General features: G+C 46.5%; 3 protein-coding genes across 3 annotated transcripts; 2 read left to right on the top strand and 1 right to left on the bottom strand.

Moving 5' to 3' along the window:
- Positions 1 to 1,323: 1,323 nt before the first annotated feature.
- Positions 1,324 to 12,580, bottom strand: MRPL49 (mitochondrial ribosomal protein L49). Its single transcript, XM_069740210.1, has 4 exons — positions 12,445 to 12,580; positions 3,490 to 3,652; positions 2,438 to 2,562; positions 1,324 to 1,638 (listed from the first exon to the last, which is right to left on the bottom strand). The coding sequence occupies exons 1-4, from the start codon at positions 12,505 to 12,507 to the stop codon at positions 1,492 to 1,494; spliced, it is 498 nt and encodes a 165-aa protein (XP_069596311.1). The 5' UTR covers positions 12,508 to 12,580; the 3' UTR covers positions 1,324 to 1,491.
- Positions 12,581 to 12,638: 58 nt separating this feature from the next.
- FAU (FAU ubiquitin like and ribosomal protein S30 fusion) lies at positions 12,639 to 18,107 on the top strand. The gene is made up of 5 exons (XM_069740212.1): positions 12,639 to 12,716; positions 14,986 to 15,068; positions 16,593 to 16,737; positions 17,320 to 17,375; positions 17,946 to 18,107. Exons 2-5 carry the CDS (start codon positions 14,994 to 14,996, stop codon positions 18,069 to 18,071), a joined length of 402 nt encoding a protein of 133 aa, XP_069596313.1. The 5' UTR covers positions 12,639 to 12,716; positions 14,986 to 14,993; the 3' UTR covers positions 18,072 to 18,107.
- A 3,833-nt stretch (positions 18,108 to 21,940) lies between these two features.
- On the top strand, positions 21,941 to 25,184 carry ZNHIT2 (zinc finger HIT-type containing 2). The gene has a single exon (XM_069739657.1). The coding sequence runs from the start codon at positions 21,993 to 21,995 to the stop codon at positions 23,385 to 23,387; it is 1,395 nt and encodes a 464-aa protein (XP_069595758.1). The 5' UTR covers positions 21,941 to 21,992; the 3' UTR covers positions 23,388 to 25,184.
- Positions 25,185 to 25,588: the final 404 nt, after the last annotated feature.

Here is a 25,588-nt window from a genome sequence, read left to right as displayed (position 1 = left end):
GAAGTAACAGTCACAAATTCTCAATGTAAGTCTATGACCGAGAACGCGGCTCCTATAGACTTACATTGAAAAGTGACCAGCTTGAGACCTACCGGAAGAGCGGAGGTAGGTGACAGTAAATATAAGTCCGGGGGCAGGCAACTTACGATTAGAAGCACCACTCCAGCGCTTTTTTTTTTTTATTTGATCAACTACTATTTATTTCCCTGACCTTAATTCTCTCACCAGCCGCCATCTTCAGCTCCTCCCAGAGCCGCTCAGGTCTCGCGCCGCCATCTTGTGGCCACAACTCACTGACCGGACGTCAGAGGTAACGGTCACAAGTTCTTGGTGTAATTTGAGAGCCAAAACGAGGCTCTCATTGACTTGCACTGAAAAGTTACCTCTGCCTCGCTGCAACAAAAACTGAAGCAATCCAATAGGTGACAAGCTGTTGAAGAGTGACCTGAGGAAATTCATGTCTATGCAATCTTCATTCTGGTCCCCATAGACTTACATTGAGCTGTGACTTTCGAATTGCCCAGCACGCGCTGGAGAGAGATGCGGCAGGTCACAAACTTGCAGCAACGGCAGAAGGTGAAGACCACAGCAGGTAAGCATGAGAGTAGAGTCGGGGACCTTAAATTAGAAGCACCACTCCAGCGCTGCAATTTAAAAAATATAAAGTGCTGGAGTGCTACTTTAACTCCATATTGAATCATTAGAACATTGATGTTTCATACACCAGTCTTAAGTTGATTCGTGTTGAAGTAAAGTGCACCAGATTTATTAAGAGGCACATCAGAGAATACTGCATGATTATTAGTGATGAGTGAACGTGCTGAAATAAGGTGTTATCTGAGTATGCTCGGGTGCTAATAGAATCTTCGGTGTGCTCGAATAATACATTCAAATCCCCGCCACTGCATGTCTCGTGGCTGTTTGACAACCCATGCAGGCATTACCTGTTTGTTAGGCTGTCCTTGCATGTGTTACGGCTGTTGAACAATCACGAGACAAGCGAGGACCCAAACATATTATTCGAGCTCACCGAAGACACTCTTAGCACCCGAGCATGCTCAGATAACACCTCATCCAAGCACATTCGCTCAGCACTAATGATTATACTTTGTTTTTTGCACTGTCCCTCTACACAGGAAAGCACACGATCTACACTTTCCAATACAGTTTAATAACTGACACATATCAGGACTTGTGGCCTCCAAGCCTACAAAATCGTGTGTTCTTTATCCTTAATTTCTGTAAAAGCTCTTACCTGCACTGTAGTAGTAATTTTTCTTAAAACTATAATAGTGCCACTCCCTAGTACACACAAAGGTAACATTTCCCCCAAAAATATTTTAATAGGTTTATGAATGAGTATTCCACAGATCACAATACTTTTTTTTTCCTCAATATTTGCAAAATAAGAGTTGGACAGTCTTTACTAGCGAAAAAAAATGGAGATCAAAGTCTCTTTTCATTCCATTATGACCGGCGATTCCAATAGTGTCAGAAGCCCTTCTCCGCCAGCCAGGTCTGTAATTCCTTATCAAAATAGCCTTTAATCCGGATTGACTTGTTGATCTCATTAACTTGAGTCGCCGGTGTCCTTCCCGTTAAATTTGTCAGAAATTCCCGTACTTCTGCTTCCAGAGCCTGTAGATGAAATAGTCAAGATTTATGGACATTCATGGACAAATAAATACACGATGGCGACTACTGGAACTGATAAAGACTTAGGAGGATATCAAAAGTTCTAGGTTTCCTCCTTCGTATAGAAATTGTCCACTACTAAATAACTTTTTAAAAAAAAGTGCTGCAAGGATAGATAATAGTAGGGTGAGAAAAACAACTTTTAATATATTTCTTGTAAAACCAGGGAACATATAAAGACACACTAACCACAACAAGTGCTAGAAATCCAAAAGTCAATACAAATGCTCAATAAAACCAGTGCACATTAGTAAAATGGTACAGGGTCTCACCCTTTTTGTGTCCCAGAGGATCCAACCAAAGTCCAAGAGTACATGGACAGTCCCCCAGTGTAGTCCTGACCTCACTAGTGTCCCTTCTATCCCTGACGCATTTCGTCCACAAATACAGGTGGACCCATCCATCAAGGAAGCATTAAAATATCTTAGGAGTTATTACAAGGTTCCAAATTTTAGAACCCAAAAAATGGAGTCCCAAGTATTATGCTCTCTGTGCCTACTCTAAAGATGCCACAATCATGGCAAAAAAAAAAAAAATACGTGTGAATTCTGCCTTGGGTCTTACCCTTCTAAATGAAACAGGAGCCAATGATTTCAATGGGCGGTGCTGGTTCTCTAGAGCTCATCGTGGTTTAGCACCATTTCGGGCAGTTACTCGGCATAGACGGCCCCAATAAATGCAATAATAAGTGAAGATTTCTAACCGGAAAGAACGGGCCACGAGTTTAGACAGCGTCACTCACCCAGAGGTCGCCTTCAATCTTCCGGATGATGGTCATGTGCCGATTACCATGAGTAATGTCCGTGTACACTGGGATATTGTGCATCCGGGAGCGTCTCACCACGTAAGGAAGATCCGGCAGTGTGTCTAGTGAGAAAAGAAGACGTTAGCACTGGAGCCGTCGCCACATCGGGGGTGACAATGACTTTCACAGAAGCAGCTCGGGGACCCCAGGATAATCCGGTGGTCCGTGAAGTTTTGAAAAACAACTATCCGCCTTATTTGTAGAATTTTGGAGTGGGGCAACTTCTTTAACCCCTCACCGTCACAGCCTGTTTTGCCCATTAAGCATCAATTCCCCCTATCATGCCTTCCAAGAGGCTTTTTTTTTCTTCCAAAGTTTAATAAGGGCTTGTTCTTTTCGCAGGCATTTTATTTTTGCACTATTTCACAGTTCATCTAAATGTAAAAAAAAAAAAAAACCACACAGATGGCTCCCTTAACTGCTGAGATGCTATTAAACGGCCAGAGTGTGAGTTCTCTCCTATTCTGGTCCTTGCGGGTTTCATGATCTTTCCTCCTGCTTCTTTGCAGCATTGGATGTGTATTGTCATTTCATGTGACAGGTGAAAAATCTATCTCCCCTGGCTTATTATGTTTTAAAAAACAAAAGCAAAGTCATCTTTACTCATCCTCCCCTGGTCCAGCGCCGAGTCTCTGCTGCTACTCCCAGTGTCTGTTATTGTCTGCAGCGCTGACATTATGTTGACAGCACTGCAGCCAATCAATGAACTCATCAGCTAGTGCCGTCTACTCAGAGACAGTGCTGCGGACAATAGACACCAGCAGCAGAAGTGGACCTGGGAAGGGTGAGTAAAGTACTGATAAGAAAAAACTGCAGTGCCACAGATTCCAGAAAAACACGTAGACATTATTTTACCAGTGTCATGCAATCCCTTTAAATGCAGATGCTTTGATACAAGGAAAAACTATTGCAGGAGAGAAATGGCTGCCTAGTCAATATGATATAATGTTAATCTGCACTCATTTCTGTAGCAACTGCTGCTTACAAACCTTTAGGGGGGATCCATCCAGACGGAGCAGGTCCTGTATGCTTTGGTGGTCTGGGCACTTGTGTCGGGGGTATGAGACGCTCCACAAAGTGATACTCCTCGTGGGATTCTACTATGCCTGGATACTGAGAGCTTGTGCTGGTGGCTGATCCACTACATGGCCGCTGGAAAGAAAAATAAAAGGTAAAAAAGTATATAAAAAGAGAAGTTATTTGTTTTATATTCACCATCGGGGGGAGAAAAAAAAAAGGTTTCCTAAGTTACTGTTCACACTGCGTTTGGTGTGTATGTGCGGTGAGATACATTGTTATATTATTCTGAAGAGACTGGTTACTAGTCAGGGGCCACACGTTTCTGATCTAGGCACCATTCTTTTTAAAGGGAACCTGACATTTTTATATCTGGCTTTAGTGGTATGGTCATATAGGCGTTTGTCCGAAAGTAAAATTTTTTTTTTTTGTACAGATCCGAAGAGCCAGTCATCCAAAATAAAGGGTAGAAGTCATTTACAGTGCATTTGGGGTGTATCAATGCACTTGGACTGCTTCTTCTAAGTGCACTGACACGCCCCCAGTGCACACTCAGGCTAATTTGCATATGCCTGCCACAAAGTTTGCCCTTTGTAACGCTTCACAGTCTTAGGCCGGCTTCACAATTGCGAGTTTTACGGACGCAAGAGCGCAGAAACTACGTCCGTAAAACTCGCAAAAAATACGGCACAATTATTCTCTATGCCCCTGCCGTATTAAACTGATCAGTATTATACGGCTTTCTACGGCCGTAGAAAATCGCAGCATGCTGCGTTTGTCACCGTATTGCGCAAATAAAACGTCAATGAAAGTCTATGGAAGCCCCAAAAATACGGATCACACACGGACCAGCAGTGTGACTTGCGAGAAATACGCAGCGGTGTTAGAGAGAAAAGCCGGTAATTCATTGCGGTGTACAGTAAAATCACACTGACAGCTTACAATAGAATAAATGTGTACACATAGAATAGGTATATATATATATATATATATATATATATATATATATATATATATATATATATGTCAGTGAGACACATATGTATATATATTAATATTTCTTCCAGCGCTAGACAGCTTTAAAGCCGGTAATTCAATTACCGGCTTTTGCTATCTCCTTCCTAAAACCCGACATGATTTGAGACCTGGTTTACATACAGTAAACCATCTCATATCACCATTTCTTTTGCATATTCCACACTACTAATGTTAGTAGTGTCTATGTGCAAAATTTGGCCATTCTAACTAGTAAATTAAGGGGTTAAATGGCGGAAAAAATTGGCGTGGGCTCCCGCACAATTTTCTCCGCCAGAGTAGTAAAGCCAGTGACTGAGGGCAGATATTAATAGCCTGGAGAGGGTCCACGGTTATTGGCCCCCCTGGCTAAAAATACCTGCCCCCAGCCACCCCAGAAAAGGCACATCTGGAAGATGCGCCTATTCTGGCACTTGGCCACTCTCTTCCCATTCCCGTGTAGCGGAGGGATATGGGGTAATGAAGGGTTAATGCCACCTTGCTATTGTAAGGTGACATTAAGCCAAATTAATAATGGAGAGGCGTCAATTCTGACACCTATCCATTATTAATCCAATACTAGTAAAGGGTTAAAAAAAAAACACACACACATAATTACAAATTATTTTAATGAAAACATCACAAAGGTTGTTGTAATAATTTATTCTACTCTCAATCCACTCACTGAAGACCCTCGATCTGTAAATAAAAAAAAAATAATAAACCAAGAATATACATACCTTCCGAGGATCTGTAAGGTCCAACGATGTAAATCCATCTGAAAGGGTTAAAATATTTTGCAGACACGAGCTTTGCTAATGCAACGCTACTCCTGCCTGCAAAACCCCGGAGAATGAAGGTAAAGTAGGTCATTGACCTATATTTAGCTTCACTTGCGGTGAGGCGCCCTCTGCTGGCTGTTCCTAGATCGTGGGAACTTTCCTAGAAAGCTCCCTGGCTCGAGTTCATATGAGGACAACCAGCAGAGGGCGCCTCTTATGATCTCGAGCCTGGGAGCTTTCTAGGAACAGCCAGCAGAGGGCGCCTCACCGCAAATGCAGGTAAATATAGGTCATTGACCTACTTTACCTTCATTCGCTGGGTTTTTGCAGGCAGGAGTAGCGTTGCATTAGCAGAACTCCTGCCTGCAAAATATTTTAACCCCTTCTGATGGATTTACATCGTTGGACCTTACAGATCCTCGGAAGGTATGTATATTCTTGGTTTATTTTTATTTTTTTATTTACAGATCGAGGGTCTTCAGTGAGTGGATTGAGAGTAGAATAAATTAATACAACAACCTTTGTGATTTTTTCATTAAAATAATTTGTAATTATGTGTGTGTGTTTTTATTTAACCCTTTATTAGTATTGGATTAATAATGGATAGGTGTCAGAATTGACGCCTCTCCATTATTAATTTCGCTTAATGTCACCTTACAATAGCAAGGTGACATTAACCCTTCATTACCCCATATCCCACCGCTACACGGGAATGGGAAGAGAGTGGCCAAGTGCCAGAATAGGCGCATCTTCCAGATGTGCCTTTTCTGGGGTGGCTGGGGGCAGATGTTTTTAGCCAGGGGGGGCCAATAACCGTGGACCCTCTCCAGGCTATTAATATCTGCCCTCAGTCACTGGCTTTACTACTCTGGCGGAGAAAATTGTGCGGGAGCCCACGCCAATTTTTTCCGCCATTTAACCCCTTAATTTACTAGTTAGAATGGCCAAATTTTGCACATAGACACTACTAACATTAGTAGTGTGGAATATGCAAAAAAAATGGTGATATGAGATGGTTTACTGTATGTAAACCAGGTCTCATATCATGTCGGGTTCAGGAAGGAGAAAGCAAAAGCCGGTAATTGAATTACCGGCTTTCTGCTATATCGCGGCTGTATGAAATATTAATATACACATATATGTGTCTACTGATATAGATAGATAGATAGATATATATATAGAGAGAGAGAGAGACAGTATATATATATATATTTTTAACACATGGATCCCTTGTATATCCGTATGTCGGTTTTGCAAGCCTGCGATAAAAACACGCAGTACGGATGCCATACGGATTACATACGGAGGATGCCATGCGCAAAAAACGCTGAAACACCCTGCCTACGGAGGAGATACGGACCACTATTTTCGGGACTTTTCAGCGTATTACGGCCGTAATATACGGACCGTATTTTCATACGCTGAGTGTGAAGCCGGCCTTATGTTGGAGGAAGTAGCATCATCCCACGCAAAAGAGAAAAGCGATGATGGAAACTGGGGGAATTGGTTATTGGTAAGAGAAATGTTTAGAAAGGAATAGACTATGACATTTTTAGCTGAGAAGCTTATTTACAGAGGTTGTCTGGCCTTAGGGTACAATTTTGCAGTCACTTTGTACCGTAATTCTCTGGTGCCGCAAGTATGTATTTGCATACATGCGGTCACATGCCGACTAGACGTACGTGACCTCATTGAATACAAGTGTATTGAGCGAGGCCGGACATATCCAGTCAGAATGCGACGGGGAGTATTCAGATCACAAACTTCTGGTCACACAACCGGAGATTCCCGCGATGTGAGGAGTCACTGCACACTTGTAGCCGTAGGTTACTTTCACACATCAGGTTTTTTGTTTCAGGCTAAATCCGGCTCTTTGGAGAAAAACCAGAACTGGAAAAAATAAAAACCGGAACCGGTTTTCCCCCCCATTGACTTGTATTAGCACCGGATTGCGCCGGATGGCCCAGTGTTTCTTCCGTTTTTTTTCCCGGATCCGGCGAACATTCGATTCCGGTGTCTGGAAAAAAGTCTACTGTAACCTTTTTTTGTCTCCGGCGAAAAAGCCTGAAGCGCCAGATCCAGCGCTTCCGGCTGTTTGCTAGAATGAAAGCCTATGGGAGCCGGAAGGTGCCGGATCCAGAAAAAGCCGGATCCGTTTTTTTAAACTGAGCATGCTCCAATTTCTTTTTATCCAATAATTTATTATTATCATTTTTATAGCGCCATTTATTCCATGGCGCTTTACATGTGAATGGGGCAAATATAGACAAATACAATAAACATACCATATATACTCGAGTATAAGCCGACCCAAGTATAAGCCGACCCCCCTAATTTTGCCACAAAAAACTGGGAAAACTTATTGACTCGAGTATAAGCCTAGGGTAGGAAATGCAGCAGCTACCGGTGAATTTCAAAAATAAAAATAGATGCTCCATACTGTTCATTATTGCCCCATAAGATGCTCCATATAAAGCTGTGCCACATATAATGCTCTGCACCGTTCATTATGGCCCCATAGATGCTCCACATAAAGCTGTGCCATATATAATGCTCTGCACCGTTCATTATGGCCCCATAGATGCTCCATATAAAGCTGTGCCATATATAATGCTCTGCACCGTTCATTATGGCCCCAAAGATGCTCCATATAAAGCTGTGCCATATATAATGCTCTGCACCATTCATTATGCCCCATAGATGCTCCATATAAAGCTGTGCCATATATAATGCTCTGCACCGTTCATTATGGCCCCAAAGATGCTCCATATAAAGCTGTGCCATATATAATGCTCTGCACCATTCATTATGCCCCATAGATGCTCCATATAAAGCTGTGCCATATATAATGCTCTGCACCGTTCATTATGGCCCCAAAGATGCTCCACATAAAGCTGTGCCATATATAATGCTCTGCACCGTTCATTATGGCCCCATAGATGCTCCATATAAAGCTGTGCCATATATAATGCTCTGCACCGTTCATTATGCCCCATAGATGCTCCATATAAAGCTGTGCCATATATAATGCTCTGCACCGTTCATTATGGCCCCAAAGATGCTCCACATAAAGCTGTGCCATATATAATGCTCTGCACCGTTCATTATGGCCCCAAAGATGCTCCATATAAAGCTGTGCCATATATAATGCTCTGCACCGTTCATTATGGCCCCATAGATGCTCCATATAAAGCTGTGCAATATATAATGCTCTGCACAGTTCATTATGGCCCCATAGATGCTCCATATAAAGCTGTGCCATATATAATGCTCTGCACAGTTCATTATGGCCCCATAGATGCTCCATATAAAGCTGTGCCATATATAATGCTCTGCATCGTTCATTATGGCCCCATAGATGCTCCATATAAAGCTGTGCCATATAGAATGCTCTGCACCGTTCATTATGCCCCATAGATGCTCCTTATAAAGCTGTGCCATATATAATGCTCTGCACCGTTCATTATGGCCCCATAGATGCTCCATATAAAGCTGTGCCATATATAATGCTCTGCACCGTTCATTATGGCCCCATAGATGCTCCATATAAAGCTGTGCCATATATAATGCTCTGCACCGTTCATTATGGCCCCATAGATGCTCCATATAAAGCTGTGCCCCATATATAATGCTCTGCACCGTTCATTATTGCCCCATAAGATGCTCCATATAAAGCTGTGCCATATATAATGCTCTGCACCGTTCATTATGGCCCCATAGATGCTCCATATAAAGCTGTGCCACATATAATGCTCTGCACCGTTCATTATTGCCCCATAAGATGCTCCATATAAAGCTGTGCCATATATAATGCTCTGCACCGTTCATTATGGCCCCATAGATGCTCCATATAAAGCTGTGCCATATATAATGCTCTGCACTGTTCATTATGGCCCCATAGATGCTCCACATAAAGCTGTGCCATATATAATGCTCTGCACCGTTCATTATGGCCCCATAGATGCTCCATATAAAGCTGTGCCATATATAATGCTCTGCACCGTTCATTTTGGCCCCATAGATGCTCCATATAAAGCTGTGCCATATATAATGCTCTGCACCGTTCATTATGGCCCCTGTTGTGAATTCTGTGATCAAGCTCCCTCCTGTGGTCACGAGTGGTACTGCGGCTTCTGAGTTTCCTTCCTCAGGTGTGAGGTTAAGTCTTTGGGTGCTGCTCTATTTAACTCCACCTAGTTCTTTGATCCTGGCCTCCAGTCAATGTTCTAGTATTGGTCTTGCTTCCTCCTGGATCGTTCCTGTGGCCTGTCTGCTCAGCATAAGCTAAGTTCTGCTTGTGTTACTTTTGTTGCTATATTTTCTGTCCAGCTTGCTTTTTTGGTTTTGCTTGCTTGCTGGAAGCTCTGAGACGCAGAGGGAGCACCTCCGTACCGTTAGTCGGTGTGGAGGGTCTTTTTGCCCCTCTGCGTGGTTGTTTGTAGGTTTTTGTGTTGACCGCAAAGCTATCTTTCCTATCCTCGGTCTATTCAGTAAGTCGGGCCTCACTTTGCTAAATCTATTTCATCTCTGTGTTTGTATTTTCATCTTAACTCACAGTCATTATATGTGGGGGGCTGCCTTTTCCTTTGGGGAATTTCTCTGAGGCAAGGTAGGCTTATTTTTCTATCTTCAGGCTAGCTAGTTTCTCAGGCTGTGCCGAGTTGCATAGGGAGCGTTAGGCGCAATCCACGGCTACCTCTAGTGTGGTTTGATAGGTTTAGGGATTGCGGTCAGCAGAGTTCCCACGTCTCAGAGCTCGTCCTATGTTTTGTGGTTTTTGTCAGGTCACTTGTGTGCTCTGAACTTCAAGGTCCATTGTGGTTCTGAATTACCTATTCATAACAGGCCCCATAGATGCTCCATATAAAGCTGTGCCATATATAATGCTCTGCACCGTTCATTATGGCCCCATAGATGCTCCATATAAAGCTGTGCCATATATAATGCTCTGCACCGTTCATTATGGCCCCATAGATGCTCCATATAAAGCTGTGCCATATATAATGCTCTGCACCGTTCATTATGGCCCCATAGATGCTCCATATAAAGCTGTGCCCCATATATAATGCTCTGCACCGTTCATTATTGCCCCATAAGATGCTCCATATAAAGCTGTGCCACATATAATGCTCTGCACCGTTCATTATGGCCCCAAAGATGCTCCATATAAAGCTGTGCCACATATAATGCTCTGCACCGTTCATTATGGCCCCATAGATGCTCCATATAAAGCTGTGCCATATATAATGCTCTGCACCGTTCATTTTGGCCCCATAGATGCTCCATATAAAGCTGTGCCCCGTATATAATGCTCTGCACCGTTCATTATTGCCCCATAAGATGCTCCATATAAAGCTCTGCCATATATAATGCTCTGCACCGTTCATTATGGCCCCATAGATGCTCCATATAAAGCTGTGCCATATATAATGCTCTGCACTGTTCATTTTGGCCCCATAGATGCTCCATATAAAGCTGTGCCATATATAATGCTCTGCACCGTTCATTATGGCCCCTGTTGTGAATTCTGTGGCAGAGCTCCCTCCTGTGGTCACAAGTGGTACTTCGGCTGATTCTCTCTGTGAGCTTCTGTTGGTGGAGGGAAGTGGTACTGCGGCTTCTGAGTTTCCTCCCTCAGGTGATCTGGTGAGGTCGTTAGGTGCTTCTCTACTTAAATCCACCTAATGCTTTGATCCTGGCTTCCTGTCAATGTTCCAGTGTTGGACTTGCTTTTCCCTGGATCATTCCTGTGGCCTGCTGCTCTGCATAGCTAAGTTCTTCTTTGCTATTTGTTTGCTATTTTTTCTGTCCAGCTTGTCTATTTTGTTGCTGGAAGCTCTGGGACGCAAAGGGTGTACCTCTGTGCCGTTAGTTCGGTACGGAGGGTCTTTTTGCCCCCTTTGCGTGGTTTTCTTTAGGGTTTTGTGTAGACCGCAAAGTTACCTTTTCTATCCTCGCTCTGTTAAGAAAGTCGGGCCTCACTTTGCTGAATCTATTTCATCTCTACGTTTGTCTTTTCATCTTAACTCACAGTCATTATATGTGGGGGGCTGCCTTTTCCTTTGGGGTATTTCTCTGAGGCAAGGTAGGCTTATTTTCTATCTTCAGGCTAGTTAGTTTCTCAGGCTGTGCCGAGTTGCATAGGCAGAGTTAGGCGCAATCCACGGCTGCCTCTAGTGTTGTTTGGAGAGGATTAGGGATTGCGGTCTACAGAGTTTCCATGTCTCAGAGCTCGTTCTATGATTTTGGGTTATTGTCAGATCACTGTATGTGCTCTGACCGCTATGTCCATTGTGGTACTGAATTGCCTTTCATAACAGGCCCCATAGATGCTCCATATAAAGCTGTGCCATATATAATGCTCTGCACCGTTCATTATGGCCCCATAGATGATCCATATAAAGCTGTGCCATATATAATGCTCTGCACCGTTCATTATGGCCCCATAGATGCTCCATAGAAAGCTGTGCACGTCCCCAGCCTCAGAGCCGTCTGTGGCCCGGACAACGAGGTCTGGATTTGGCCCAATCACTTTGTAATAGTCTAAGGCTACTTTCACACTTGCATTGTTTGGCGTACGTCTCAATGCGTCGTTTTGGAGAAAAAATGCATCCTGCAAAGTTGCCCGCAGGATGTTTTTTTTCTCCATTGACTTGCATTAGTGACGCATTGCGACGTATGGCCACACGTTGCATCCGTCGTGCGACGGATGCATCGTGTTTTTGGCGGACGCAACTCACTAAAAAACTTTCAATGTCACTTTTTTTGTGCGTCGTGACTGCCATTTTTGACCGCGCATGCGCAGCTGAAACTCCGCCCCCTCTTCCCCGCTCATCACAATGGGCAGCGGATGCGTTGTAAAACTGCATCCGCTGCCCACGTTGTGCTACATTTAACACACTGTCCGTCGGGCCGATGGTTTGCGACACCCCGTACCAACGCAAGTGTGAAAGTAGCCTAAGCTTATAACAAACATTTCAGTGGGGATGGACAACCCCTTTAAGTGGTCCTGTCATGGGCAGACAGAGCATGAACAGTAGAACACAAGCCGCTGGCTGCTCAGCACAAGTCCTAATGTAACATTGTGTCCACAGCCGCCTCTAGTGTACACACAACGTCACCATGCGGTACCTGCAGTCTGACCACAGCATTCAGTGCTCCCAGTGTTGTCCTTCTCAGTATGGGGGCCGCCATCTTTCCTCGACCGTCACCACCGGCAGCTTCCTATTTTGTGGGTATACCAATATGGCGGCCTCACAGATCCTAATGAGAGTGCCAGCATGGATGTCAACGTGCTGCGTCATCACGCGTCTCGTGCGCGTTCACGCTTTGATTTAAAATACGTGCGCGCTCATTGCTCCTCCTTTTTCCTTTCCTCCATTTTGCGAGACGCGGAGCGGCCGGTGAGGAGCTGGTGGCGGGTTTATGGGCCGGAGGCTCGGTGCTGCCGGTGTATGATGTGTGCGGGCGGGAGGGCGCGTGGCGGCTCCGGAGAGTGCGGTGCTGTCGGGTTATCGCCGGTATGCCCCGGCACGTGTGCGCACTGTCGCCCGCCGGCGTGGAGTGAGGTGCGGGGTGATGTGTACGGCGGGTCGGGTATAGTGTGCACATATCGGTGTGTGTACCGGGGTAGGAGGGCTGCTGCAGCCGCCGGACATCACAGCTGGTGGGCACGTGGAAACTGGCGGGCCTCGTCCCCCTCGGGCTGTGGTGGGATTAGCGGCCTCGTCCCCCTCGGGCTGTGGTGGGGTTAGCGGCCTCGTCCCCCACGGGCTGTGGTGGGGTTAGCGGCCTCGTCCCCCACGGGCTGTGGTGGTGGGATTAGCGGCCTCGTCCCCCACGGGCTGTGGTGGTGGGATTAGCGGCCTCGTCCCCCACGGGCTGTGGTGGTGGGATTAGCGGCCTCGTCCCCCTCGGGCTGTGGTGGGATTAGCGGCCTCGTCCCCCTCGGGCTGTGGTGGGATTAGCGGCCTCGTCCCCCTCGGGCTGTGGTGGGATTAGCGGCCTCGTCCCCCTCGGGCTGTGGTGGGGTTAGCGGCCTCGTCCCCCTCGGGCTGTGGTGGGATTAGCGGCCTCGTCCCCCTCGGGCTGTGGTGGGATTAGCGGCCTCGTCCCCCTCGGGCTGTGGTGGGGTTAGCGGCCTCGTCCCCCTCGGGCTGTGGTGGGATTAGCGGCCTCGTCCCCCTCGGGCTGTGGTGGGATTAGCGGCCTCGTCCCCCTCGGGCTGTGGTGGGATTAGCGGCCTCGTCCCCCTCGGGCTGTGGTGGGGTTAGCGGCCTCGTCCCCCTCGGGCTGTGGTGGGGTTAGCGGGCCTCGTCCCCCACGGGCTGTGGTGGTGGGGTTAGCGGCCTCGTCCCCCTCGGGCTGTGGTGGGGTTAGCGGCCTGGTCCCCCTCGGGCTGTGGTGGGATTAGCGGCCTCGTCCCGCTCGGGCTGTGGTGGTGGGATTAGCGGCCTCGTCCCCCACGGGCTGTGGTGGGGTTAGCGGCCTCGTCCCCCACGGGCTGTGGTGGGGTTAGCGGGCCTCGTCCCCCTCGGGCTGTGGTGGGGTTAGCGGCCTCGTCCCCCACGGGCTGTGGTGGGGTTAGCGGGCCTCGTCCCCCTCGGGCTGTGGTGGGGTTAGCGGGCCTCGTCCCCCTCGGGCTGTGGTGGGGTTAGCGGGCCTCGGGCTGTGGTGGGGTTAGCGGGCCTCGTCCCCCACGGGCTGTGGTGGGGTTAGCGGGCCTCGTCCCCCACGGGCTGTGGTGGGGTTAGCGGCCTCGTCCCCCACGGGCTGTGGTGGGGTTAGCGGGCCTCGTCCCCCTCGGGCTGTGGTGGGGTTAGCGGCCTCGTCCCCCACGGGCTGTGGTGGGGTTAGTGGGCCTCGTCCCCCTCGGGCTGTGGTGGGGTTAGCGGGCCTCGTCCCCCTCGGGCTGTGGTGGGGTTAGCGGGCCTCGGGCTGTGGTGGGGTTAGCGGGCCTCGTCCCCCTCGGGCTGTGGTGGGGTTAGCGGGCCTCGGGCTGTGGTGGGGTTAGCGGGCCTCGTCCCCCTCGGGCTGTGGTGGGGTTAGCGGGCCTCGGGCTGTGGTGGGGTTAGCGGGCCTCGTCCCCCTCGGGCTGTGGTGGGGTTAGCGGCCTCGTCCCCCACGGGCTGTGGTGGGGTTAGCGGGCCTCGTCCCCCTCGGGCTGTGGTGGGGTTAGCGGGCCTCGGGCTGTGGTGGTGGGGTTAGCGGCCTCGTCACCCACGGGCTGTGGTGGTGGGGTTAGCAGGCCTCGTCACCCACGGGCTGTGGTGGTGGGGTTAGCGGGCCAATCCATGGCATATGATATTTCTATGATGTGATCAAGGTCCTACATTGATTTTTCTGTACGAATAGTTGCCAAAAGGAAACCGCCTGGATCTCTGTATCTACAACATTGTGGAGTGTGCATGGATAACAGTGGTGCCCGGGACTTGACTATTGCAAAGCTATGGGGGGCCAGCTAAGACCCGCTTGCTGTGAAAGAGGCAGGTGGAGGGCCATTTCTCCCGCTTGCTGTAGGAAGGGGGTATGCGAGTCGGCTCCCCCATGAGCTGTTTGTGTGTGTGCAGGGGGGGGTATGCGTTTCCTCTTAATACACTGTACAGGCTTCTAATACTGTGATTTCTCACTGCTTTATAACTCTGACATTGTATTTTTTCTCTCTCATTGTAGCTGACACCATGCAGCTTTTTGTCAGAGCGCAGGATCTGCACACCCTTGAGGTGTCCGGGCAGGAGACTGTTTCCCAGATTAAGGTGAGAGCTTTGGGGTAAAATAAAACGCCGCACCAGTCAGGTCTAATACTGATCTATTCACCATTGGGCTGGAATCACTTATTTATATAGCATCATTAATTCCATGGTGCTTTACATGAGAGAGGGTTTACATACAGGGTTATAGATATCGTTTACAGTAAAAAAAATTTACAGTGACAGACTAGTACAGAGGGGAGAGGACCCTGTCCTTGCGGGCTAACATTCTATGGGATAATGTATGAGACAGAAGGTCGGGGGTGCGGCAGCTCGGGTGGTTGGTGAGGCGGCAGAATGGTTAATGCAGGCTGTAGGCTTTCATGAAGAGATGGGTTTTCAGGTTCCATCTGAAGGATCCAAGGGTGGTGGATAATCGGATGTGTTGAGGCATGGAATTCCAGAGGATGGGGGATATTTGGGAGAAGTCTTGGATAAGGGGAGAGTAGGAGGTTTTGGGAGGATCGGAGATTACGTGAATGAAGATAGTGGGAGATTAGTTCAGAGATATAGGGAGGGGACAGGTTGGGGATGGCTTTGTAGATCAGTGTTAGTAGTTTGAACTGGATTCGTTGGGGAATGGGGAGCCAGTGGAGGGATTTGCAGAGGGGAGAAGCAGGGGAGTAGCGAGGAGAGAGGTGGACTAGCCGGGCAGCAGAGTTGAGGACAGACTGGAGTGGTGCAAGAGAGTTAGCGGGGAGGCCACAGGAGGGTGTTGCATTAGTCGAGGCAGGAGATGAGGGCATGCACAAGAGTTTTAGTAGATTATGGGCTGAGGAAGGAACGGATTCTGGCAATATTTTTGAGTTGGAGGCGACAGGAGGTGGCAATAGTTTGGACGTGTGGTTTGAAGCACAGGGCAGAGTCGAGAGTTACCCTGAGGCAGCGGATTTCAGGTGCGGGAGAGAGCTCAATGCTGTTTAGCATAATAGATAGATCAGGTAGGGGGGATACGCAAGATGGGGGGGGGGGGGGGGGAGATGATGAGTTCGGTAAAAAGTACAACTGAAATTCCAGCTCTAAACTTCTGTGGATTCCAGAATCACATGTTCTCTCCATGGATTCACAGGGGATTTCTCCTGCTTTCTGCATTTCAACAACACAATGAATTGAGTTTTGTTCACAGGTAGAACACATACCCATAGAACAGATATTTAGTTGCAGAAAGTTTCTGCAATGAAATCTGCATCGTGGTGATTTATACTAAAAGGCCTTTGATGGCTGACAATGGAATGATTGTCCATCTGCTAGAAGTGGAGCTGTGTTGTGAGCGGCTGAGCTGCACTGTGACTCCCATTGTTATTAATAGGAGTTATGCAGATGCTGTATCCTAGTGAGCTATACTGTAACAGACAGCCTTGTGAAAAATTGGGACAGTCACATTTGCTGCTTTTTGCTCCACCGTAAGACTTTATAGTTTTGCTCTCTTCAGAATTTGATCAGCATCATCTAGTCTGCCCATTTTTGTGGTATTTAATAATCGGCTGCATTTTAAAATGAGTTTAACATTCCTCCTTACTTTCCATTCAGGCTAAAATCTCCTCCCTAGAGGGAATTTCCGCTCAAGACCAGGTTCTTCTCCTTTCTGGCGCCCCCCTCTGGGATGAATCCACCCTAGACCATTGTGGAGTATGCGAACGCAGCACCTTGGATGTAGCTGTTCGTCTTTTGGGAGGTTTGTGCTTTTCATCTGCATTTTTACCTACTTCCTGATAAGTAGTGATCTTACAGGGGCTGTCCAATACTTTGAAAACTTCTTGATCTAAATGTTTGACCTCCAATAAATTATAAAACCTATACACTCCTCCTGTGCCAGCACCATTCCAGCTGTCAGCACTTGCGGTCCCAGGGCTCTCGGGTGGTGTTGACACGTGACCCTGGCGCCCAATCATCGCTGGCGTCACTCCCCGCCTTTGGACAAATCTAAGAGGAAGTCCAGGCTTCAGCTGATCAGGGACATCCTCTTCATGCTCAATTCGACAGGAGGTATGGACAGTGATGCCAGCGCTGATTGGGCATCATGGTCACGTGTCACAAGAATTTCCCAGGAGAACTAGTGCCAACACGGCAGGATGGCACGGGAGGTGAGTATAAGCTTTAATTTTATATAGGTCAGCAATGAGTATGAGGTGATGTCCAACTAGTGGACAACTTCTTTAATAATTACTTCAATTGATATGGTTACTGCCCTTTTTATTACTCCGATATACTTTTTGAGCAAAATGTATGTATTAAACATAATGTTTTCTATCAACAGGTAAAGTCCATGGTTCTCTAGCTCGTGCCGGAAAAGTCCGAGGTCAGACTCCAAAGGCAAGTAGAATATATGATTCAACAATATTTATTCTAGGACTAAAGGATGGGCCCGATGCATCAAGACCAGCGTTGTTCACCAGTCTTAATGAGGGGGGCGCTCTGGAGCCAGACGCTCCACATTCATGAAGAGAGGTGCACGCCTCTTTATGAATCTGGACCGTCTGAAGGACAGTGTGCACCTTTGTGCGCTACTCAGATATTTCACTACAGTCAGAGACTTGAGGGAGATTTCTGGCATAGGGAATGAGACAGCTTGTCTTAACCTACCACTGCACCTTGTCCTGCCCCACTCAGTCCATTTTGGGGAAGGTGAGAGAATCTGGTGCTGAAACCGAAATTCCCCAAATTTAGCCGCAGCTCAACATCGTGCCTAAATTTTGCAACTTTACAAAGTTTTTACGCTTTTGATCATTCAGACCCTAAGTATCTGAATAGTAGTCCATGCTGTGATATAGAAGATCCAAAAGGCAAGCGTGCATCCAGCACTGTCGGGAACACAAAGCTGCCTATGTATTTGTCTGTTTTCTTTACAACAAATGATGTGATTACGATTGTGTTTAATTGCAGGTGGCCAAGCAGGAGAAGAAGAAAAAGAAGACTGGCAGGGCAAAAAGGCGCATGCAGTACAACAGGCGTTTTGTCAATGTGGTGCCCACTTTTGGCAAGAAGAAGGGACCAAATGCCAACTCTTAATTTGTCTTAGAGAGTTAATAAAAATATAGAACTTCATTGTCCCGTGTGGAGTCATCTGTGGGTGAAATGTAAAGATTTTCTGTAACAGAAATCACTATTTTAAAAAAGGCAGCCATTTACACCTTAAAACTTGGTACACGCTGCTCAACAAAATAAATAACATGGAACACTAAAACAGCACATCCTAGGAATCACTGAATGAAAAATTCTGGTTGAAAATCTTTACTCATTACATAGTGGAATGTGTTGAGAAAAATAAAAATGATCAATGTAAATTAAAATATCCCATGAAGGTCTGAATATAGAATGCTACTCAAAATCAAAGTGGAAAATCAAATTAAAGGCTGATCCAACTTCAGTGCAAATGCTGCAAGACGATGAACTGATGCTTAGTAGTGTGTGTGGCCTCCACGTGCCTGTATGACCTCCATGCAATACCTGGGCATGCTCAGGCAAGGTTTCTAGCAAGATACTGATCTAAACCTCAACAAGGCACCTACAAAATATGTAAATATTACAACAGATGAAATATCCCAGAATATTCAGAAAATGCTTAAGGCTGTGTGCACACGTTGCTGATTTTTCGTGTTTTCCCGATAAAAACACTATAAAACCACAAAAAAAGCATACATTATGCATCCCATCATTTTTAATGAATTCCACAATTTGTGTGCACATGATGCATCTTTTTTTTTTTTCCCACAAAAAAAACGCATCGTGGTAAAAAACGCAGCATTGTTCATTAATTTTGTGGATTTTTCGTGGATTTCCCACTATATAATGCATTGGGAAATGTCTGGGAAAAATCGGCAAAAAAAAACGCATGCAGATTTCTTGCAGAAAATCTCAGGATTTTCTCAGGAAATTTCTGCAAGAAATCCTGAACGTGTGCACATAGCCTAATAAAGGTTCTTGGCAAAATGTTAATATAAACCCCAAGGCGGCACATAAAAGATATGTAGATATTGCAACATGTCCTACACGAAAGAAATATCCTGGAATTATAAAAAATAAACACACTGGGGAACACAATTTTTTTTAAGAGTTAGGTCAGACAACTGTTCTTAATTAATTTTTTGGATGCTGAATCCAGAAATGATCTCCGTTTTTCTCTATCACGTCAAGTTTTTGAACTATAGGATTTTTGTCTTCTCAAAACTATGTAAACTACTGTACCTAAAACGTTTGTTTTTTTTAAATAGTACAAATATGAACAAAAAATGAAATATATAAGAAATAGGCATGACAAAGTTGTGACTACTCTTACAAGTTGCCACGTAGCTCTATATGAGTCGAATTGTAATCAGATAACAAGTCTTATTACAGATATCAGTGCAATTGTGCTTCTCTGGCAGGTAAGCTGTGGAGGAAAAACTTGACGTGCTAGAAAAAAACTGACTACATTTTTGGAATCAGCATGCCAATTTTAGTATAAATCGGCTCAAAAACCTAACTCAACAGAAATTTTTTCAAATTGTTCCCCTGTGATTATTGCAAGATCTTGGCCATGGTGATTCCTACACCTGCAACCTGCAATCGCTGATGTCTTTTATACACCTGGAATTCCCCATAAGCCTCCTGAGGGACTATATCATGGGAGGGAAACGTGGCGAGGCTAATGTTACCAGGATATGAATACAGATAAGTCTGCCAGTATTTACTGGACTTTATCACTATATATGTGGACTTATATTTTTTCTGGGCATGGTGCAATAAATGTTTTTTATAATTCCGGGATATGTCTTTTGTGTAGGACATGTTGCAATATCTACATATCTTATGTGCCTTGTTGGGGGTTTATATGAACATTTTGCTAAGAACCTTTATTAAGCATTTCTGAATGATTCCGGGATATTTCATCTGTGGAGGACATGTTGTAATATTTACATATTTTGTATGTGCCTTGTTGAGGTTTATATCAATATCTTGCTATAGAAAACTCTATTGGGCATCTTTGAATGTGTTGCACCGCACTCTCTCTTATAATATGGTCTGACTGAAATGAGGGGTTTGTGAAAAACACCCACTTTTGGCGGTTTCTTCGTCGCTATCCCTGGTAATGTCCCTGCGCTAGTAAACCAATAAGGGATTCATTAGGGCCACCAGAGTTAGCTGCCGAGGAGCGGGGGCGCCATGTTGCGTCCAAGAGGGTGCCAACCTCCGCTGGTAGGCAAGGGACGATATTAGGGACTAAGGGGTGAGAAATAATCAGAATATGACTGCCTGATAAGTGTCAGACCATTAAAGATTGGTCATTTATACCTGGTAGTGATTTATGTTGTATGTATATATATATATTTGCCATGGATCCCAATTTATAATCCCCGAGTGTTTTCGAATGGTGTATATGTACCAGGTGTTTAGGATTTATATTTGTAAGGTTTTTTTGGTTTAAGGTAAATCACCAATTAGTGAGGGACTCCTAGGGCCAGCAGGGTCAGCCGCCGAGGAGCGGGGGCGCCATATCGCGTTCAAGAGGGTGCAAACCTCCACTGGCAGGTAGGGTACAAGAAGGGGTAACTAGGGTTAAAATATCTGTATTCGTCCCCACCCTTCCCTGCACAATTGTCTGGTTAGGTAAAATAGGTTTACATTTTATTTGAGTTGCTTGGTGTTTTTAAAGTCTTTAGTGTCAACGTTTGGTTTTTTAATGCTGTGGATAATAAACTTAAATTCTTTTATGGTATTAGTTTTTCTAGTGAGCTTTGGTGGATACTAATCCTAATGATCTGATGATATACTTTCTCGAACCGTCGTGAAACAAGCAGTCATTGGGGATTCGAACATATTTTTTGAGCACGCCGAAGACATTCGGGTAGCACCCGAGCATGCTCAGATAACACCTTATCCCAGCACATTCGCTCATCACTGCTAAATGTCCCATGGATGTTGGATCAGAATCAATCTCCAAAACAGGCACCCACACCTGCTCAGCTATATAATTCTCAAAGAAGGGAATAGAGCAGTGTTCCCCAACCCCAGTCCTCCAGAGCCACCAAGTCATGAGTTCAGGGTCTCCTTAGTATTGCCCAGGTGATGTAACAGCTCCTGGCTCGTCTGGGAAGACTTTCTACAGGATTTGGAGGCGTCTGTTGGGAATTTTTGCCCTTTCATCCAGAAGAGCATTTGTGAGGTCAGGCACTGATGCTGGGGAGAGGCCGGGCACAGTCTCAGTACTAGAAGGTGCTCGTGCTGCTCTCAGATGGGCCAACCCTTGCCCCATGGGGACGGATCCCTTTAATAACCCCTTGCCCCTTGGGGACAGATCCCTTTAATAACCCCTTGCCCCATGGGGACAGATCCCTTTAATAACCCCTTGCCCCATGGGGACAGATCCCTTTAATAACCCCTTGCCCCATGAGGACGGATCCCTTTAATAACCCCTTGCCCCATTGTGACGGATCCCTTTAATAACCCCTTGCCCCATTGTGACGGATCCCTTTAATAACCCCTTGCCCCATGGGGACGGATCCCTTTAATAACCCCTTGCCCCATTGTGACGGATCCCTTTAATAACCCCTTGCCCCATTGTGACGGATCCCTTTAATAACCCCTTGCCCCATGGTGACGGATCCCTTTAACAACCCCTTGTCAGTAAACCTTTAAATGACAAGAAATTCTAATGACAATTTATAATGAGCACAATGTGTAACCATAGTGATGTCCCACAGAGAAGTCCCCCATATTTCTGCCTGTGTCATCCTCACTGACCCCTATAAGAACCTCGCTGGCCACAAATCTCCACACACGCGGCAGTGGCTGACATCGTGACGTCAGCTGTTAGTCACGTGAAGGGTCAAGTCTGTGCACTTAGTCACGTGGCCACCAGCGACTTCCTCTTCCTGGGTCACGGGACGTGATCCTGCGCTCTGATTGGTAGACGATGGGAGTGGGCTCGTCACCCCGGTAACGCTGTCACTAATGGCGTCGCCCGAAGGCCGCAGTTCTCCCGCCGTGTGCACCCTCTGCCTGTCCGCTCCCGGGAAGTACACGTGTCCCCGGTGTAATGCTCCGTACTGCAGCCTGGCTTGTTACCAGGGAGGCCGGCACTCCGCCTGCTCCGAGCTCTTCTATAAGGAGGCCGTGCTGCGGGCCCTGCGGGAGGAGGAGGCCGGGGCTGACGGGCGGAGGCGGGTAGAGGAGATGCTGCTGAAGCTGAGGGAGCGCGGGGAGGAGGAGGAGGATGGCGGCGGCGGTGCTGAGGAGGATAGCGGCCTGTGGGGCAGCCTCTCCCGCCAGGAGAAGGAGCATTTCCTCGGCTTGTTACAGAGCGGTCACATTGGGGTCCTGGTCCCTGAGTGGAGGCCGTGGTGGGACAGCCAGCCCCTCCGATCTCAGGGAGACAAGATCCTGGAGCTCCCACAGTCTGTGCCCGGGCGCTGCCAAGGGGCCCCGCTGCCAACCCGCGGGCAAGAGGGTGGCACCAAAGCGTTGTGTCGTCCGACCAGCAGCGATTCACCACCGACTAACTGTGCAGGAACCAGCCAAGATGTCGCCTCAGTCCCTGATCAGGTCCCAACCCCTCCTGAGGCTACAGATGCCCAGAAGATGGCATCTCGGGACCCTATGAAGAAGACTGCGGAACATGGGCCCCGCGAGACCACCCCACAGGATGAGAAGAAAGATGGAGGGGACCCCAGGCCAGATGACGGGGCCATAACATCGGGGGTCCCGCCTCTCCTAGATCGTATCCCGCCCCTCCGCTCGCTTACTCGTAGCCCCTCCCCGTTGGTCCGCTTCACGTTGGTCAATGTCATTTACGGCTACTCTTTCTCCCTCCTCCGACATAACGGTGACCTGAGCGATGACGAGATGCTGTCGGGCTTTATAGGGACCCTGCTGTCTGTGTCCGGCGCTCTCAGCACCACCGCCGTGTACAACTCTGCCGCCCAGGCTTTGAAGAGCGGCCTACGAGCCGCCTCTGACCCTATGTTGGGCGGGGATGAAGGTGCAGCAGTTTTGGCCATGGAGGCTACCGCTAAAATCCTTCGGGGTGATGGCGGTAGAAGGTATTCCCTGGCTGCTCTCTCCCACTTGTGCCATTTACTGGGAAAAATCCGTAAAGTTGTGACTGGAGAAACAGACGCAAAGAAGAGAGCCTTTATAGCCAAGAAAAAATGCTTGTTTCTGGCGGCGTGGGTGAACGAGAACGGAGACTGTTTGGCCATATTGGCTGCTGAGGTCATGATGGAGTTGGAACAGCATCTTAAAGACTTGAAGGAAATGGCAGAGATATCAACAGGACTTCAGAGGGTCTGGGGCGGAATAAGACCCCCTGCCCAGAAGAAGCTCATCCAGGAGGTTAACAAAGGTTAAGCAGACCCGCTGCTGTGCTTATGGGTACTGGGTCCATGGCGGCCATAATGATTTCTTATCAGACATTGACATCATTTTTATATTCATAGCACTTTTGAGTTTTCTCAGATTCAGAAATTCTCCGAGCTCCCAGTGTCCGGCTGTAAACACTGCCATCGTATCTGTAGGCCGGGCACCAGAATGCTGAATATTCAGACCTGTATTGTATGTGATTGCAGATAGACTGGGTATAGTGTAAGGCAGGGGTGTCAAACGGCATTCCTCGAGGGCCGCAAATCATGCGTGTTTTCAAGATCTCCTTAGCTTTGCACAAGGTGCTGTAATCATTATCTGTGTAGGTGATAATTTAATCACCTGTGCAGTACAAGGAAATCCTGAAAACATGACCTGTCTGCAGCCCTTGAGGAATGCAGTTTGACACCTCTGGTGTAAGGGATCTGGAATTGGCATTTCACATGAATGTATTTATTACATAAAATATCTGTATCAATAAAAAGGGCAATCATATTACAGAATTAAGTAGTACATGCCGAGTTGATGGTGGATACATGTATTTCCATGACTCGCACATTTATAGTGTTATTAATTCCATGGTGTTGTACAGTTTTCCTTATTTCGTCTAGATAAAGCAGCGCTCCTGTGCATGCGCTGAGTCCGGTATTGCCGTTCAGCTCCTCTAAGGCTCTGTTCACACTTGCAGCGCAGGCTCCATTTAGAATCAGCAGCAAAAGTATCAGACATAAAAGTGCAGGATCCTACTTATTTTTGTCCTTTAAAGCAGAGGTCCCCAACTCCAGTCCTCAAGGCCCACCAACATGTCATGTTTTCAGGATTTCCTTAGTCTTGCCCAGGTAATAATTGCATCACCTGTGCAATGCAAAGGAAATCCTGAAAACATGACCTGTTGGTGGGCCTTGAGGACTGGAGTTGGGGACCTCTGCTTTAAAACACTGAACACCAGAGTCAATCGGTCACATTCTTTATTTTTGCAATCCTGTTCCATTAAGGGAGTGGTCCAAAATTACACTTTAATTTTCATCCTAAATCCCTATTTATTTAATGCCATAATCTAAACGGTTTCCTAACATACCTACTTCCTGCCGTTCCTTAACTACATTAACTGCCTTTCTGTTTTTTACAACTTCCTTTTTAGTGATGCTTCATTTCAGAATCCAAATCCGACAGGGGGCAGCTCTGGTCTCTGCCTGCCGAGTAGTATTATAACACACACTGACAGTGCGCTCCGCCGCTGGCTCGTTACTGCTGATCTGAGCCGAAGAGAGAGCGCACTGTCATTGTGCACATCGCGCAGGGACTAGCCCAGCCACCAAAATGAGCATCACTACTGACGCTTTGTTTCAGAGAGGGGACAGAGGCTGTGGACTGCAGTGACTGCAGCATCAGCCCCCTGCAGCATGCACTGGAATTCTCAAACAAAGCGTCATAAATTTTAAAAAAAACCCATAAAAAATAAAAATCAGTGTAGGTAGGGAATCTTTAATTCAAGTATATTAGAAAACAGTTTACATTGTGGCATATATCAAGATTTAGGATGAAAATTAAGTTGGATTTCGGACCACCCCATTAACGGTACAGAGATATGTAAATAGCAGAGACATGAATAAAGCCCTACTTTACAATATTTAAGGCAGTCCTTAAACACTGGCACTGTGTGTGTTTCACTCCTCAAGAAGGCATCTTTTACCCTATTATAATAAGTCTTTTTTTTTTCATTGCCATTTCTGTTTATAAAGCAAATTAAATGATACCAATAAAAAATATAATGTATTGCCAACACCTTTGTGGAGTAGAATGGGTTGTATTTTTTATTGTTTAGAATTTTAACTACTGAATGTGAAAGCAATGGGTGGATTTATGCACTTTTATATATATTTCCAAAGTATTAACATAAGACAAGATATCAACTCATCATTTAGTAGGCACAATCGCTGCCCAACCATGTGTCTAATATTCTGTTCTCTGTATCATCGGCTCTGCTGCCTCAGTATGTGTGTGACAATGACTTGATCGAATGCCAATTTAAGGCACCTACAATGGTGGAAAGTATTAGTACTAGTGATGAGCGAGTGTACTCCTTGCTCGAGTTTTCCTGAGCACGCTCGGGTGGTCCCCGAGTATTTGTGACTGCTCGGAGATTTAGTTTTCATCACCTCAGCTGAATGATTTATAGCTACTAGCCA

This window comes from Ranitomeya imitator, chromosome 9 (genome assembly GCF_032444005.1).
Source record: "Ranitomeya imitator isolate aRanImi1 chromosome 9, aRanImi1.pri, whole genome shotgun sequence".
Taxonomy (NCBI): Eukaryota; Metazoa; Chordata; class Amphibia; order Anura; family Dendrobatidae; genus Ranitomeya; species Ranitomeya imitator.
This window is presented reverse-complemented; position numbering and strand designations above follow the sequence as displayed.

Excerpts from the sequence above, each read along its gene's own strand:
- ZNHIT2 (XM_069739657.1), top strand. The coding sequence starts at position 21,993 with ATGGCGTCGCCCGAAGGCCGCAGTTCTCCCGCCGTGTGCACCCTCTGC.
- MRPL49 (XM_069740210.1), bottom strand. The coding sequence starts at position 12,507 with ATGGCGGCCCCCATACTGAGAAGGACAACACTGGGAGCACTGAATGCT. Across the intron at positions 2,563-3,489 it reads TGGATGGATCCCCCCTAAAG|ACACACTGCCGGATCTTCCT; the intron begins GTTTGTAAGCAG and ends TTTTCTCACTAG. Across the intron at positions 1,639-2,437 it reads AGATTGAAGGCGACCTCTGG|GCTCTGGAAGCAGAAGTACG; the intron begins GTGAGTGACGCT and ends TTTCATCTACAG.
- FAU (XM_069740212.1), top strand. The coding sequence starts at position 14,994 with ATGCAGCTTTTTGTCAGAGCGCAGGATCTGCACACCCTTGAGGTGTCC. Across the intron at positions 15,069-16,592 it reads AGACTGTTTCCCAGATTAAG|GCTAAAATCTCCTCCCTAGA; the intron begins GTGAGAGCTTTG and ends CTTTCCATTCAG. Across the intron at positions 16,738-17,319 it reads AGCTGTTCGTCTTTTGGGAG|GTAAAGTCCATGGTTCTCTA; the intron begins GTTTGTGCTTTT and ends TTCTATCAACAG.